The sequence below is a fragment of the Populus alba genome, chromosome 12 (genome assembly GCF_005239225.2).
Source record: "Populus alba chromosome 12, ASM523922v2, whole genome shotgun sequence".
In the NCBI taxonomy this organism is placed as follows: domain Eukaryota; kingdom Viridiplantae; phylum Streptophyta; class Magnoliopsida; order Malpighiales; family Salicaceae; genus Populus; species Populus alba.
In genome coordinates, this window is record NC_133295.1 from 1314277 (window position 1) to 1332591 (window position 18315).

General features: G+C 34.6%; 1 protein-coding gene and 1 pseudogene across 1 annotated transcript; one reads left to right on the forward strand and one right to left on the reverse strand.

Annotated features, from left to right (window-relative positions):
- The first annotated feature begins 3323 nt into the window (after positions 1 to 3323).
- LOC118029625 (uncharacterized) lies at positions 3324 to 6193 on the forward strand. The gene is made up of 2 exons (XM_073412818.1): positions 3324 to 5827; positions 5936 to 6193. Exon 1 carries the CDS (start codon positions 3394 to 3396, stop codon positions 5803 to 5805), a length of 2412 nt encoding a protein of 803 aa, XP_073268919.1. The 5' UTR covers positions 3324 to 3393; the 3' UTR covers positions 5806 to 5827; positions 5936 to 6193.
- Positions 6194 to 6617: 424 nt separating this feature from the next.
- LOC140954346 (uncharacterized) overlaps positions 6618 to 18315 on the reverse strand; it is a 37630-nt pseudogene continuing 25932 nt past the window's right edge.

Genomic DNA, 18315 nt, shown 5'->3' on the forward strand with positions numbered 1-18315 from the left:
GAAACTTACTGCTACGCGTACCAGAAAGAGTACGAAAGCTGCTTAAAATGGTTGAGGACTTGAGGTCCCCCTCCCCCTCTATCCCTATCACTCCCTTTCCATGAAAGTAATTCCTTGCTGATGCTGAAATTAAGAGAAAGACCTTTTAGGAGGACCAATCCCACAGCATCTTGAGGGCAAGAACCTTCAAACTCCATTAATTCTCCATTGTTTGTCAGTTTTCTAGTAACAGTTCAATAAAGCTATTGCCAGAACGTGTTGACTGGAGACTGGATTGAAGTGGGCATAAGAAGGTGAGGATGACTCTTTAACTCTGCATGCCCACTTGCTTCAGCTGTGAGTAAACTACGTTCGTAAATTATTAACAAGTTTTCTTCCTATTTTGTGGCTTGAATTTCTTGGAAATTATATTTTTAGTGAAAATTATAGCAATCTTCGCATAAATCTTATTGCTAAATACAATTCGGAAAAAACATCTCTGAACATTCAAATTAAGCTGTCATGATTTTTAATTTTTTTTTATCTTACTTTAAAAATTTCACAATTAACTACCTTATTTATTAGCACTTGTGTTAGTGAATTAAAGGACTTCTCCTCGTGTGAAAATATTAGCTGAATGAATTTATTGGTTACTTAATCTTGTTGTACAGCTGCGGATTGGACATAAGAAGGTGAAGATAACTTTGTTTATCATTTATTTTTTCAATTATGCATACATAATCCCATAGTTTAAAATTATTTATTATTTAGAATAGAAAAAGGAAAAATCAAAGTATATCAATTCAAGGAATGATAAGCAAGAAAAGTGTTTTTAAAAAAAACAAAATATTACTAATCAAGATTTGTCAAATAACTATTTAGTTATTTTTAAAACTAAAAGGATTAATTAATTTAAGAAATATTAGCAACCTCTAAAACACTATTTAATCTATTTAGAAATTAATATTAGTTTTTTAATATTTTTTATGATTTTAATAAATTAATATTAAAAATTAAAAATAAATTTTAAAAATCATCACATTAATATATTTTTAATTAAAAAACATCGCTTTACGTTACCAGGCGCGCACTCATAAGGTGCCAATAAACAATTTAGTTTGCGCAATTTGAAGTCAATTTGATAGAACCTTGCATATTTCCATGGGTTTTACTCTTACGAGAGAGAATATTTGAGATTTGAGATTTGCTATAGTGCGGATGTTAGTATGGTGAGTTGGTGCACCTGAAGCTTGTAACCCTCTTGATTACTTCTGGATTGATCATCCAACTACGGTTGGCTCGATCTAAAAGTAGATTTTCCATTAGTAGTTCTGCTTTCAACACAAAAAATAAAAAATAATAGAATAACATGCATATTAAATATATATTTAAATTTGCAATTGATATAAAATCAAAAAACGTACCATGCATACTAATATTAAAATTAACTATACTTAAATTAAAACAAGTATATAAATTGAAAGAATGATAAGCAAGAAAATTATTTTTAAAAACAACATATTACTAAATTAAGCATAGTTAGGAAAATCAATATTAATTTTTTTTAAGTTTATTTGTTTTTTATTTTATCCATTAATATTTTATTATTTTTTTGTATTTTTTTCTTGTGAATTTATTTTTGAAAGTGACAAAGATTAACTCACACCTTTTTATTTCGATCTTCATTAAATCTTACTTTTAAAAATATTTTATTTTAAATTAAATTAAATTAATTACATGAGAGGAAGCAAATTTTATTCAAACAAGCTATTGCCAGAACGTGGACATAATAGGTGAGGATGACTCTTTAACTCTGCAAGCCCACTTGTGGCTTATTGCCAAACACGCTCTAAGGGAGTGTTTGGCATTGCGTTTGTACCTGTGTTTCGTTAAATTTTGAATTTTTTTTTTTGCTAAAATTGAGTTCGGTTTGTACTTTTTGGATCGTTTTGATGTGCTGATGTCAAAAATGATTTTTAAAAAATGAAAAAACATCATTGTCATGCTTTTCGGCACGAAAAGCTATTTGTAAAGCAATCGCTACCACACTACCAAACACGATCACTCACTCTTGTACTTGAGATTTGATTTCGTCTTTACATGTTTTACACATCCAATGTCCGTATACAATCTAAGATTAGTTTGTCTATAAATACTACTAAGAATGTCTTTCTTCATTCCTCATCTCTCCCAAATATACTTTGAATCCTGTAAGGCCAGCCAAACATGGGGTTTCCACCTATTTCATCTCTCTCTTTCATTCTGTTTCTCTTCCATTTCCATTCAACTATTTCTTCTTCTCATTTATGTGCTCCTGACCAAAGTCTTTCTTTGCTCCAATTCAAAGAATCCTTTTCCATTAATAGCTCTGCTTCAGAGCTTTGCCAGCATCCCAAGACAGAGTCGTGGAAAGAGGGTACAGACTGCTGCTTGTGGGATGGCGTCACCTGTGACATGAAAACAGGGCATGTCACTGGACTGGACCTTGCTTGCAGCATGCTGTATGGCACCCTTCATTCCAATAGCACCCTCTTCTCCCTGCATCACCTTCAAAAGCTCGACCTCTCTGACAATCATTTCAACTTCTCCCATATTTCTTCTCGATTTGGCCAGTTCTCCAATCTGACACTTCTTAACCTAAATTACTCAGTCTTTGCAGGACAAGTTCCGTCTGAAATCTCTCATCTCTCCAAATTGGTTTCATTTGATCTATCTGACAACGACGATCTTTTTCTAGAACCAATTTCTTTTGACAAGCTTATTCGAAACCTAACCAAGCTTAGAGAACTCGATTTGAGTTCAGTAGACATGTCTCCACTTGTTCCCGATTCCTTGATGAATCTGTCCTCTTCTCTGTCATCACTGAAACTCAATTACTGTGGATTGGAGGGTAAACTCCCATCCTCAATGGGGAAATTTAAGCACCTGCAGTACTTGGATCTTGTAGGGAACAATATTGCTGGTCCAATTCCGTCTGAAATCTCTCATCTCTCCAAATTGGTTTCACTTGATCTATCTGACAATGACGAGCTTTTTCTAGAACCAATTTCTTTTGACAAGCTTGTTCGAAACCTAACCAAGCTTAGAGAACTCGATTTGAGTTCAGTAGACATGTCTCCACTTGTTCCCGATTCCTTGATGAATCTGTCCTCTTCTCTGTCATCACTGAAACTCAATTACTGTGGATTGCAGGGTAAACTCCCATCCTCAATGGGGAAATTTAAGCACCTGCAGTACTTGGATCTTGTAGGGAACAATATTACTGGTCCAATTCCGTCTGAAATCTCTCATCTCTCCAAATTGGTTTCACTTGATCTATCTGACAATGACGATCTTTTTCTAGAACCAATTTCTTTTGACAAGCTTGTTCGAAACCTAACCAAGCTTAGAGAACTCGATTTGAGTTGGGTAGACATGTCACTAGTTGTTCCCGATTCCTTGATGAATCTGTCCTCTTCTCTGTCATCACTGAAACTCAATTACTGTGGATTGCAGGGTAAACTCCCATCCTCAATGGGGAAATTTAAGCACCTGCAGTACTTGGATCTTGTAGGGAACAATATTACTGGTCCAATTCCATATGATTTTGATCAACTCACTGAGTTGGTTTCACTTGATCTCTCTTTCAATTACTATCTTAGTCTAGAACCAATTTCTTTTGACAAGCTTGTTCGAAACCTAACCAAGCTTAGCGAACTCGATTTGAGTTGGGTAGACATGTCACTAGTTGTTCCCGATTCCTTGATGAAGCTGCCTTCTTCTTTGTCATCGCTCATACTCAATTCCTGTGGATTGCAAGGAATCTATCCACTTGAAAACCTTGTACAGCTCACCGATTTAGACCTCTCAAGTAACAATTTGAGCGGTCAGATCCCATCATCACTTGGAAACCTTGTACTGCTCACCGATTTAGACCTCTCAAGTAACAATTTGAGTGGTCAGATCCCATCATCACTTGGAAACCTTGTACAGCTCACTGATTTAGACATCTCAAGTAACAATTTGAGCGGTCAGATCCCATCATCACTTGGTAATCTCACACATCTCACCTCTTTAGACCTCTCATCTAACAATTTGAGCGGTCAGATCCCATCATCACTTGGTAATCTCACACATCTCACCTCTTTAGACCTCTCATCTAACAATTTGAACTGTGAGATCCCATCATCACTTGGAAACCTTATACAGCTCACCCATTTAGACCTCTCAAGTAACAGTTTTAGCAGTCAAATCCCATCATCACTTGGTAATCTCACACAGCTCATCTCTTTAAACCTCTCAAATCTCTATTCCAATAAATTTAGGGGTCAAGTTCCAGATTTTTTGGGTAGCCTAGTCAATCTTTCATATTTAGATTTATTCAATAATCAACTAGTAGGCACAATACCATCCTTTTTGTTTCTTCTTCCTTCTTTAGATTATCTTTATCTCCATAACAATAATCTCATAGGTAATATAAGTGAACTCCAACACGATTCATTGAGATTCCTTGATTTGAGCAATAACCACTTGCATGGTACAATCCCAAGTTCGATTTTCAAACAAGAGAACTTGCACGTCCTTATTCTTGCGTCCAATAGTAAATTGACAGGTGAGATTCCTTCTTCTATTTGCAAGTTGAGATTCCTTCGCGTCCTGGACTTGTCCAACAACAACTTGAGTAGTTCTGTGCCATTATGTTTGGGGAACTTCAGCAGCATGCTCTCAGTATTGCATCTCGGCATGAACAATCTTCAAGGCTCTATCCCTTCAACATTTTCAAAAGATAATAGCTTGGAATATCTCAACCTCAACGGAAACGAATTAGAAGGGAAAATACCACCGTCCATCATCAACTGCACAATGTTGGAAGTTCTTGATCTTGGCAACAATAAGATTGAGGATATATTTCCTTATTTTCTAGAAGCGCTTCCAGAGCTGCGAATTCTTGTCCTAAAATCCAATAAACTCCAAGGTTTTGTGAAAGGTTCGACTACATACAGTTCCTTCTCTAAATTATGTATTTTTTACATCTCTAACAATAATTTTAGTGGGCCATTGCCAACTGGGTATTTCAATACGCTTGAAGCAATGATGGTCTCAGATCAAAACATGATTTACATGGGTGCATCAAGAGGTGCATCACCATACGAAAGAGAGTACAATTCCATAAGTTATGTCTATTCCATAGAGATGACATGGAAAGGTGTAGAAATTGAGTTTACAAAGATTCAAAGTACTATCAGAGTACTTGATTTGTCAAATAACAATTTCACCGGAGGGATTTCAAAAGTGATAGGAAAGCTTAGAGCACTCCAACAACTCAACCTTTCTCATAATTCCCTTACAGGTCATATCCAATCATCATTCGGAAATTTGACCAATTTGGAATCATTAGATCTATCTTCAAATTTGCTTACCGGAAGGATTCCAACGCAGCTGGGGGGTCTAACATTTCTTGCAATCCTAAACCTGTTACATAACCAACTCGAGGGGCGTATACCAAGTGGAGAGCAGTTCAACACCTTTACTGCAAGCTCATTTGAAGGAAACTTGGGTTTATGTGGATTTCAAGTACTAAAAAGATGTTACGGTGATGAGGCACCATCATTACCGCCATCAAGCTTTGATGAAGGAGATGATTCAACATTGTTTGGAGAAGGATTTGGATGGAAAGCTGTGACAATGGGGTATGGATGTGGGTTTGTGTTTGGAGTTGCAACGGGATACGTTGTGTTTAGAACAAAAAAGCCTTCATGGTTTCTTAGGATGGTTGAAGATAAATGGAATCTCAAGAGCAGAAAAACAAAGAAGAATGCTGGCAGATATGGTGCTAGAAGAAACTAAATAATGCAATTGATATTTTCAAGTAAGTTTTGCAAGCATTTGAGTTTTCAAATTTTATGTTCACAATTTATGTTAGTCTATCTTTTCTCTACTCTTTCGTTTGATCAGTCTTACCTTTCTAATTTTGCAGTACAAACAAGATATCAAGTGGATTTGACATTGAAACAACAGTAGGGTGGCATATTCCCTTTACTTTTTTCTCTCTTTTTTTCAGTTTCAAGGTTAATTGGGTGTTACTTTAATGAAAAAGAATCCATGTATGTAATAGGTCAAGCATGCAAAGTTATAAAGCTATGAACAGATTGCTTACAAACTTACGAGTGTGCAAGCAAATTTAAGAATTAAAACAATTCTTATAAATTTTAAAGAACAAAACTTGATTGATCGATTTTGTTCTCACAACGACAGCAATATTTACAAGCAAAATAGAGTAATTTTGATAACTTGTAAGTCATGAATGACTATTAAAAAGAGTAACAAACCCATCTCAAAAGGTACAAACAATGTTCCACAACTCTTACACAAATCCAAAATCATCAACAAAATCAGTCAACATTTTTTATTGACAAGTTTATATCTAAAGCAAAAGAAAGCAAGATAGGTATTAATACCATGTTAAGAGCTCTATGCTACAACAAATCTACAATTCTGAGTCGCCTAAAAACAACATATTCTACTTAGAACATTTCAGAATTGGAAAAAATTAAAATAATTTAAAATACAATTTCTCTTGGCCTCATATTAAGGAAAAAAAAACAAATGAATATTTCAAGGGTCCTGATTATCCAACTGAAGATTCAAGATTTGAGATACTACGAGTTTAGAGAGTCCATTAGTTGTGGCTTGAACCTGATAGTCATCTAACTGCCTTGGCCACCCAGGTGAATGAGAGCTTGACCTAGTCTTAGTTGGTGTGCCATGAACTCTCTGCAAGTCTGTCTGGCACAATGGCCTTGGATAGAGCACTGTTAGGATACTAGTATGGAAACTCGACAAGATAAAAAGTAAGGGATATGATAAAATGAGAAATAAGACACAAGAATTTACGTGGTTCACCCAATTAGGCTATGTCCACAGACAAGTATAAAATGATTTTACTAAGTAATATGAGAATTACAACCTCTCTCAAATAATAGAAGAACAACTAAGAATCTTTCTATTACTAAGAGAAAACACATCACTTACTCTCTCACAAATACCTCACAACTTTGTGGGATTACTCTGTATTCACTCTTCTCTTCTTCTCTCTATCTTTGTATGCATTTAAGGCTTGGATGCATTGCCTATTAATTTATAGGCAAGAGTTAGGGGACAAAGACCAAAGATCATGACACCAATTATACCATAAATTATGCTAACAACTCATCTCCACTCATACTCCATCAATTATGCCAACAACTCATCTTCCATTTATTTTTGTCTAACAACTCATTTTCCACTAATTATATGGATTTAATTAAATGAAATTAAGTGGCTTCACAAGCACAATAGGCAACAATTACCAAAACTTTTCCATGACACCATCAGGCATGCATGGGATTTCTATGCAAATTTTACAAATCAATAAAAATACCTTGAAGAATTAGCTGAGAATATAACAAATCACAGATGAGAACTATATTGTTCAATATACTATAAAATAACTGATGGAAGCATGGAACAACACGATGATAAATATATACTTACACTAGATTTTTCCCCTTTGTTCTCCTCATCCAATAGGTCCCTAATAGGAAAATAAGCTGCTTTCTTGCAAGGTTCAAGAAGATCTGAACCAGTGGAGCCCTCACACAAAATTGCTATACAGTCAAAGTCAATTTTGCTTTTGATTTTCTCCCCTTTCAAAACAATCTTCAAGATCTCAGCCCTCTCTCTTTGATCAGGTATCCCAATTTCAAAGGCCCGAGGAAGACGCCGGAGGATTGCTTCATCGAGTTCTTAAGATCAGTTGGTTGCAGCTAGTAACATCTCTTGTGCGTTCTCTGTAAAAAATAGTATCACTGAGTCCATTCAGGCCAGGCCCATGAATAAATCACACTTCCACAAATCTTACATACAAACACATTCTAGCAAGTTACTGCATAAAAAGACTACACAAATGCAGCACTTGTTTCAAGAGTAGGAACTCACGATCTGTAGCAAACCCATCCCATAATGCCATGAACTCAGTCTTCATGTTGTTACAAAGCATTTGCAATCAGAAGGTTTCATAATTGAAAAGTTGGTTTTCGAATCCTAATTTCATCATAAAAACCCAATTACAATCGATTTGATGTATTCAAAGTAATTTAATAATATTTTTTAATATTAATCTCAAAATTTGAATATATTAAACAACTTTATTATACTTAATCTATCTCTGACAAACTCCCTCTGGCGTTAACAAACCTAACCTTATACTTTTTCCTCCAAGAAACATTTCCTAATGATACTTGAGAACGATCCTGTTTCCCTCATGTTTATATCAGATAATGCACTTCATATTCCATCATCTTGAGAATGGCCTCCTAACGTTGAGAAGAATAGAGAAGTAACGAATTATTCTCACAATATTTCTCTGTTTTACATGGATTTCCAATGCCAGAAGAATGTAGCAATGGCGAGGCACCACCATTACCGCCATCAAACTTTATTGCAGGAGATGATTCAACATTGTTTGAAGGGTTTGGATGGAAAGATGTGGCAATTGGGTATGGATGTGGGTTTATGTTTGGAGTCATAATGCGATATGTTGTGTTTAAAACAAGAAGACCTGCATGGTTTCTGAAAATGGTTGAAGATCAATGGAGTCTTAATGCAAGCCGAAAAAAGAAGAAAGCTAGTAGAAATGGTGCAAGAAGAAACTAAACAATGCAGTCAGTATCTTCAAAGTTCGTTCTGTAAGTTGTTTCCTTTCTGATTTTTTATAAGTAATCATAACTACAGTTATATACTGTTTTTATTGCAGTGTTATTTCAATAAAGGTTGTGCCTCAAGTGATACCGAGTGGAGTTGGCTTTGGAAAAACACTAAAGTGGCAGATTCATAGTGTTGAAGATAACACTACTAATAATTAAATACTACTAATAATGCCTTTCTTTATTTCTCATCTCTCCTAATTATACTTCGAATCCATTATGTTTCTCTTCATTATGTGCCTCTCTCAATCTCTCTCTTTCATTATGTTTCTCTTCCATTTCCATTCAACAATTTCATCTCCACTCTCCTCAAATCACTCCTCCTCCTCCTCCTCCTCCTCTTCTTCTCATTTGTGTGCTCATCACCAATCTCTTTCTCTCCTTCAATTCAAACAATCCTTCTCCATTAATAGATCTGCCTCATTGGAGTACTGTCAATATCCTTTTCCAAAAACAGAGTCATGGATAGATAGTGCAGACTGCTGCTCGTGGGATGGGGTCACTTATGACATGAAAACCGGGCACGTCACTGGACTGGACCTCTCTTGCAGCATTCCTTATGGCACCCTCCATTCCAATAGCACCCTTTTTCTTCCTGCATCATCTTCAAAAGCTCGACCTCTCTGAAAATCATTTCAAAAAGATAGATTTTGAGAATGTGAATCTCTGTTCTCCTTATCTCTAAGGTCAGAGAGTAAAAACATATATATATATATATATATATATTGTTTCTTAGAAGACGGTTAAAGAAGAAGGGGAAACCAGCTGTCATGACTATGAACAGATTCTAGAGCTAGGCAGTTATAACAAACCAGTAACAATAAATCCAACAACATCAAGTTGGGTAAATCACGTAACAGACTATTCTAGCATTGGCTTACCTTAACCATTTACAGCAACCCTAGTCTTAGTTGATGTGCCAAGAACTCTCTGCAAGTCTGACTGGGACAATGCCCTAGGTGCCTTGTAAAGGGTTAAAAAATCCACAGCAAGCTCAAACAAATAAAATCCTCCGGATAATATTTTTGTAGTCCATAAAAACACTTTGTTTAATTTCTTCTAGTTCTCTTGAGGAACCATACTATCTTCTATCCATTGCGATGGAAGTCATTGGATTTGGATAGAACACAACAGGCAACAATTACCAAAACTTTTCCATGACTAAATCGAACCCCCAACCATCAAAAATCTTAAAAAACAAATCAGTAGGTGCCTAAACTTTTCATTTGCTAAAACTACATTTTTCAGGATAAAAAACTCATGTTTATATCAGATAATGTACTTTATATTCCATCATCTGGAGAATGTTGAAAGGCGTGATAAAGACCAGTACATGAGGTCTCATGGCTGTGGTTGTGTCAACAAGAGGTTCAACAATGGATAAACACCACTGGGGCAGGATTTTTCCAATACAATTAATAATGATCATGCTCCATGTTCAATCAATCAATCAAGGGTTAGAATCAGGGTTTGAGCTGGTAATTGGGAGCTTTAGTTTCAAACACCAAATTCTGTTACCTTTTCAAAGGGGAGTAAGTGACAAAGGAATTCAGGTGCTGGAGGCATTGTAGACAAATGTAAGGGATTTGATCTTGCAGACAACTTGCAGCTATCAATTCAGGAGTTTAGAACAAATCCATTTCTGGTAATATTCTTCCCACTTTTGTTGCTACTAGGTATAACTATTATAAGAATAACAGATGAGCCACTCTTTTTAGATTTCTCGGGTGATCTGGAAAAATGAAACCAGCAACGCATTCAGAGAGAGAAAAATGCATCTCTCATGTGAATTCAAGCATCGAGCAATGTGAGAATTTATGAGAAGCAGCGCAAGGCTTGCAAGTGTACTTGCCTCCTTTTGGGAACTTGGCTAAGATCCTCTGGCATTTGTTTATGGAACCTCTTCCCTTCTCTCATCCTCTTGTTTATGAACATATACAAGGAAGAATAGACATGGCATTACCTATCTGGCATTGAAATATGAGGTTTGATCCTGCTGGGCTCCTTTTAATAGAGGATATTCCTAGCTATATATCTTCTATTTTCTCATACTAGCTAGAGATAGTAATTAGTGGCTGTTATTGCCAATGCTGAAGTACTTGCATGGAATCTAATGGGATGCTGAAGTACTTTACATGGAATCTAATCACAAATCTTGTAAACTCATCCTGGATATATAGGGGGGGAAAGAGAGTTTGATTTCAAACAATCTCAAAGTTATATTATTTCAATACATTTGATTTTATCAAAAATGGAATACTCCATATTATATTAAAAATAAAGGATGATAAAGAGTATCAAAACAAAACTTATAATATTTCGATGTAAGATTAGACATGAATAGAATTCCATTTTGTATATATTGAGTTGCGTCTTTAGTAATTAATAAATAAAATTTCTCTAATTTTTTCTAAAAAAATTAAATTTGATATTTTATCAAATTTATATGCTTTTGGACCTAGTACGGAAAATTGTATCTGATATCCCGCCAAACTCTCATGAGTTTGATTTTTTAAAAAAAATTGTGTGTGTGTGGACTATCTTTTTTCGAGCCCACCATATATCCTGGACCTTTCAAGTGAGTGGATTTAGCCTATACTATGATTGAACCATCAGTACCAAACTTTCGATTTTCTACGTAATATTTAATATGGCTAGCGTAGGGATCCTTTCATTAATCTGATTTCTTTCACTTTCATCCATTATGTACTGTACATAGTTCATGATTAGAGAGCAAAGGACTCCAACCATTTAATTATCATTTATAAATTTTATAAAAATATATATATACACACACAATTGATATTATTTTAAAAACATGACATGGCATATGATCCACTTAAAAATATTTCTTAAAATGTAGAGAAATCTAATGAAAGATAAAATAAATTGTAAGGAAAACCAAACTTCAAAGATGCAATGAAACCAAGAAAAACCAGGCATAGAGGGGTAGAAGTCTCCAAGAACAGTTGTTATAATTAGAGCACAAAGTGCACGTACGTAGACTTGCTGGAAAAAATGTCAATTTTGGAAATTAATATTGCCGTGTTTCCAACATTCTTGCATAGTCGACAAAGGGACCTAATTGTATGGAAATATTTGCAATTGAATAATTCAACCTGCAGTTCCATATTGAATAATTGTATGGTTGCGAAGACTTGGAGGTCAAGGAGGAAAAGGACAGAGCAGATGAAGATTGGTTTTCCCTTGTTGATGCTGGAAAACAAAAATCTTTTAGTACGCAAGAACCTTGAAACTCCAATCTTGAGGGCTCTGTTTTCCGGTAATGCTTCAGTAATAATGTTATTCCTAAACTTTCACTAAATATTTTCTTTAATTTCCGGTACGCTGCTCTGAAATTCAAAAAGTCTAACTTGTAAAATAATAGATATATTATATTTCTGTCACCATTAATATTTTATAACAAATATTTATTTTTTATTAATATTATATAATAAACATATATTTCTTATTTAATGTTATGTAAAAGATATTTATTTTTTTATTAATGCTATAAAAAAAAATGACTCTTCAGTCCCTTCACTTCAATAAAATAACAAAGTTCAAAGGTTATAAATACTCTTTGAACCATCAAGGTAAATGATTTACAATTTTCATCATTTACTGCATACATATTTTTTAATTATTTGTTTACATAATCTCATAGTTAAATTATTTATTTATTTAAAATAGAAAAAGGAAAAAGAAAAAAATCAAAGCATATAAATTGAAATATTGATAAGAAAGAAAAGTATTTTTAAAAAAATATTACTGAAATAAGCATGATTAAAATTGGTCAAATAACTATTTAATTACTTTTAATACTAAAAGGATTAGTTAATTAAATAAAAAATAGCAACCCCTAAAACACTATTTAATCATTTTAGAAAATTAGTATTGTTGTGTTTTTATTCTTAAAGCATGCTAATACAGTGAAAATTACTTTTTAAAGTGTTTTTTTATTTGAAAATTTATTGAAATAATATTTTTGTGGTTTTTTTTTAGATTTATTTTTGACAAAAAATCAACATTCTTGTAATGCGAACATATTTTTACATTGTTTTAATACATTGATGTCAAGAACCCAGTTAATGCTAGAGGAGCTACAAAAAAAGTTCTAATTAGCACATAGACTTGCTGCACATCACTCACATAGACTTGATCTCAACGAAAATGTTAATTTTGGAAATTAATTAATATTGCCGTGTTTAGTCACCAATCCTTGCGAGGAAATATTCGCAATTGAATAATTCAACCCTCAGTTCTGGACCATTGCCTCTTGCTTTCTGACCTTGATATAAAATTGACACTTCACGAGAGTCCCAGTTTTACTGCAAGATCGGTTAGTACACTACAACAGCTAAGTCTTGCTGAGTTTTGAGTCAAGAAAGCTAAGTCTACGAAATTCTTTAATTCTTTTTTACCAAATTACAGCCGGTCATTATACGAAAACTAAAGTTCAATTATTGGAGATTTTTTGTTTTTTGACACATTAAAATAAAGGGTAAGTAAACACAACTAAAAAAATAATTAAAAATTAGCCTCCACTCATTTTTAATTTTAAGTTCTCAAATGGATATTTATCATTTAATATTTATTCATCACTTATTATTTTGTAAGAGATATTTATTTTTTATTAATACTATTAGAAAGAAATGTCTTTCCAGTCCCTCAATTCCATTAAAATGACAAGGTTCAGGGGTTATAAATACTCCCTGAATCATACAGGTAAAGGATTTACAATCTTTATTTTTTATTGTATACATATTTTTTAATTATTTGCTTAATAATATCATGTTAAATTATTTTTTATTTAAAATAAATAAAGGAAAAATCAAAGTATATGAATTGAAAGATTGATAAGCAGGTGTTTTTTTTTAAAAAAATATTATTGAATTAAGCATGATCAAAATTTGCATGTCAAATAACTATTTAATTACTTTTAATACTAAAATGACTAGTTAATTTAAGAAAAATTAACAACCCTTGGAACACTATTTAATTCATTTAGGAAATCAATATTACGTCGCGTTTCTATTCTTAGAGCATGTTAATGTGGTGGAGATTATTTTTTAAAATAATTTTTCTTTAAAAATATATTAAAATAATATTTTGTATTTTTTTATTTTATAAAATTTATTTTTAACAATAAATCAATATTATCGTGTTCCTAGCAAGTTTATACATCTTTTTAATATAGTGATATCAAGCTTTTACATATTATACTCTTGTTTAGTAATCAACTAAGGGAGCTCTCCTTGCGTGGAGATCTTTGCAAATAAATAACTCAACCCTCAGTTCCATACTTTCTGAGAAAACAAGCTACAAAAGAAGTTCTAATTAGCAGATAGACTTGCTGCACATCACTCGTAGAGACTTGATCTCACCAAAAATGTTAATTTCAGAAATTAATTAATATTGCCGTGTTTCCAACGCTGAGTACTCTTTTTTGGGTCATGAAAAACGATATGTAAGTGCAAAGTCATTACGTAATGATTACTTTGCCTTGCTTTCTTGCTTTTATTTTGAGTCAACAAGGAAAGTTGATAGGAACCTTACTTTCTGTAAATAGTGATGGGAATGCATATTGCTTTTTTGTTTTAATTTTTAAATCCTGAAAGAGGTACGTATTATTCTCACTCAATTTATCAGTATATCAATGTTTTCCATAAATTAATGTTTAGCATTATGGTTCAACCTAGTACGATAGTTTTGCAAACTATACATTTAATCTCTATAATTTTAATTGTATTTATGACTTAATTAATTATGATTGAACCGTCAATACCAAACTTTAGATTTTCTATATTTTGATGGAGGTTACATGACTTACGTAATATTTAATATGGCTGGCGTAGGGATCCTTTCATTAATCTGATTTTATTCACTTTCATCCATTATGTACTGTACTTAGTTCATCATTAGAGAGCAATGGACTCCAACCATTTAATTATCATTCATAAATTTTATAAAAATATATATATACACACACAATTGATATTATTTTAAAAACATGACATGGCATATGATCCACTTAAAAAATATTTCTTACAATGTAGAGAAATCTAATGAAAGATAAAATAAATTGTAAGGAAAACTAAACTTCAAAGATGCAATGATACCAAGAAAAACTAGCTAGGCATAGATCAGGGGTAGAAGTCTCCAAGAACAGTTGTCATCAGACGAGACACAAAGGGAGTTATAATTAGAGCACAAATTGCACGCACGTAGACTTGCTGGAAAAATGTCAATTTTTGAAATTAATATTGCCGTGTTTCCACATTCTTGCATAGTCAACAAAGGGACCTAGCTACTTGTGTGGAAATATTTGCAATTGAATAATTCAACCTGCAGTTCTATATTCAGAACCACTTACTGGTTGCGAAGACTTGGAGGTCAAGGAGGGAAAGGACAGACCAAATGAAGATTCAGTTGCAGATATTTTCTGGACCATTGCCTATTGCTTTCTGACCTTGATATAAAATTGACACTTCACGAGAGTCCCAATTTTACTGCAAGATCGGTTAGTACACTACAACAGCTAAGCACTGCACTCCAGATTTTTCTTTGTACGAACACAAAAAAAACAAAACGAAGGTAGATGTTGTATGTAACCGCAGATTTATCCAGCAAAAATCTGGATAATAGCATTATTGTCTTTTGTTGGCATGGAGTCTTATAGAAGACGAGGACGAGTGGTAGAAGTCCCCAGCAACGTACACTTCCCATAAGACGAGCTGCAGAGGAAGAGCACAAACTGTATCTATTAATTAGCAAGTAAACATATAAATTGCTATTTTCTGAGAAACATATAAGTTGTTTAACCCTTCAAGTAAACAGTCCCCTGTTCTTGTTAATAATAGCAATAATAATCTACAGTACATGAACTGTATCTGTTAGCACAAAGACTAGCTGCAAATGTCAATTTTGGAAATTAGTACTGCCGTGTTTCCAACGCTCACTCTTGTGTGGAATTATTTGCAAGTGAACCTTCAGTTCCATGAAGAGTGGACAGATCACAAAATGCAGACTTGTTCTCCCTTGTTGATGCTGAAAATAAGAGAAAGACCTTTTAATTAGGAGGACTAATCCCAGAGTATCTTGAGGGCAAGAACCTTCAAACTCCATTAATTCTCCATTGATTGTCAGTACTTTTCTAGCAACTGTTCAATAAAGCTATTGCCAGAACGTGTTGACTGTAGACTGGATTGAAGTGGACATAAGAAGGTGAGGATGACTCTTTAACTCTGCAGCATCCCCACTTGCTTCAGCTGTGAGTAAACTACGATCGTAAATTATTAACAAGTTTTCTTCCGATGTTTTCTTGGAAATTACATTCTCAAAGTAATATTATTTCAATAAATTTGAATTATCAAAATAGAATACTCCATGTTATATTAAAGATAAAGGATAACATAGAGTATTTGTCGCACCCCAAAAAAAAAATCCTGGCGCGCGGCATCGGCTGACGATTTTTCTCGTTGTAGCGTTTGCTTTGAATTTGTTCGTGGGAGTCGCCACCTAGTAATTTATTGAGGGCTACTAGGAAACCTGATGTACTGGTCTTGTCAGAGATCATGGATAAGGGACTGATTGTGGTTAGGGAAGGTATTAGCACCCCTAACACACCCTACCTGAGATAAGCTGCTTCGTGTTCTGATGTGATTTGAAAATTTAAAATATTAATTAAATTCTTAGGCTTGAATAAATCAGTTATTAAATCCCCGAATATATGTAGAAACTTGTCCTCATATTTTCATGGAAAATACAACTTGATTTTATTTGTCCTTGAGATATTTAACCATATTTAAATTAACAAATAATTCTTTTTGTCTTTTTTTAATTTTTATAATTCAATAACATATAATAAAAAATACAAACACACACATTCATATTTCACTATTTTATTTTTTTTGTTTCTTTTCTTTTCTTTTTCTTTTCTTGTCTTTTCTTTCCATAATACAAATACAAATACAAATTCAAAACTAAATAAGAAATTACATCAAACAAAAATTACATTAAAATTACAATAACAGCCCTAAAACAATATGGAATTCACAGGAACACCTTTTGCACCACTGAAACAGTGCTGGGAGCATTTTCAGGGCAACTGAACGCTGGTGGCGCGTCTTCCCACGCGCCACCGTCACTGGCGGCGCGTGGGTTCACGCGCCGCCATGAAATCTGGGCAGCGTGAGGGGCTGTAATGGCTTCCTCTCCTCTCCCTTTCTCTCGCCGGCGGTGACCTGCAATAACAGAAAATGCACAACACAGTCGATTTTAGTTTTTTAGATCTGTTCAAGTTCTCTTCAGATCTGTCCCGTGCGGGTCTTTTGAATCTGCCTCGCTGCAGATCGGTCATCTCCTTCCTCTCCTCCGTTTCAGGTGGCCAGCAGTGAAGAGGGAAACGACTGAGAAGGGGGCGTTGCCGCTGGGACTGTTCGGCCGCTGCTGTGGTCGTCGCTGGGTTCTTCAGTTGCGGGGAGATCGGGTGCTGCTGTGGAGGAGCTGCTGCTGTTGGAGGATGGCGTTGATGGTCCGGAGGAGGAGGTGACGGTGCTGAGAGGGGGAGGGTCTGGTGCTGGTCGGCCGAAGAAGGGCTGCTGCTAACCGGTTGAAGGAGAAACGGCTGAGAGGAGAGGATTTGTGGGAATCGGGAAGGTCCCTCTGATTTTCAAATGAAAATAGAGGCGTGGCCGAGAGAGGGTGAGGGAGACAGTGAGGGAAGGGGTGGTCCGGTGCTGATGAGAGGAAGATCGGCGTTGTGGGTGGTGCTGGTTTGGGGAAGAAAAAAAAAATGAAAATGGTGAGGGGGCTGTGCGGTTTTGGAGGAGAAGGGAGCTATGGCTGTGGGGGTTTTCTGAAAAATGGAGGTCCAGTGGGGGAGAAGGAGAAAATCTCAAAGGAGCTGGGGATCGTGGGTCTCTGCCCACTGCTCTCGGGACCCGACGAAAATGGCTTCCCCCCCCCTCTTGCAAAGCTGGGAATGAGAAGAAATATGGGTTTTTTTTTCATTATGAGGAGGGCCAACATGTCGGTGGGAAACAAGGAAAAGAAGACCATGGGTGGGGGCTAAGTAATTAATTTTTAGCCGAAAGAGAGGGATTAAATAATAGTATTGGGCCAGGGGCAACGGCTAATTTCGGGTGAAGAGAAAAAAATTCTTAGGTTGCCCCTCCTTCCAAAATTCAAAATTCCCTTAGGCAAAAATATTGTTTCGGCCTCAAAATTGGTCCCTTAATTTTCTTTTTTCTTTTTTTTGTAAAATTTGATTTTTCTTGTTTTTTTTGTATTTTTTGAAAACGAGCAATATCGACGTCGACTCAAATACGGAAAATCAATTATTTTAAAAATGACGCGTGAAAAGTCGAACGCGTTTGAAAATCCTTTGAAAAATTAAATTCTTTTTAGACGACGTTGAAAATGCTAAAATGACGAAAATATATTAAAAAACATATTTTTTGGATTTTCTTTGTTTTTCTCTATTTTTGGATTTTTTTGAAAATATATAAAAAACATGGGTCAAAAATTGGGTAGCAACAGATGCCCCCTCTTTACAATGCTTACGAAGCGAAAATTCTCAAAATTTTGCATAGTAAGCTTTGTAAAGAAA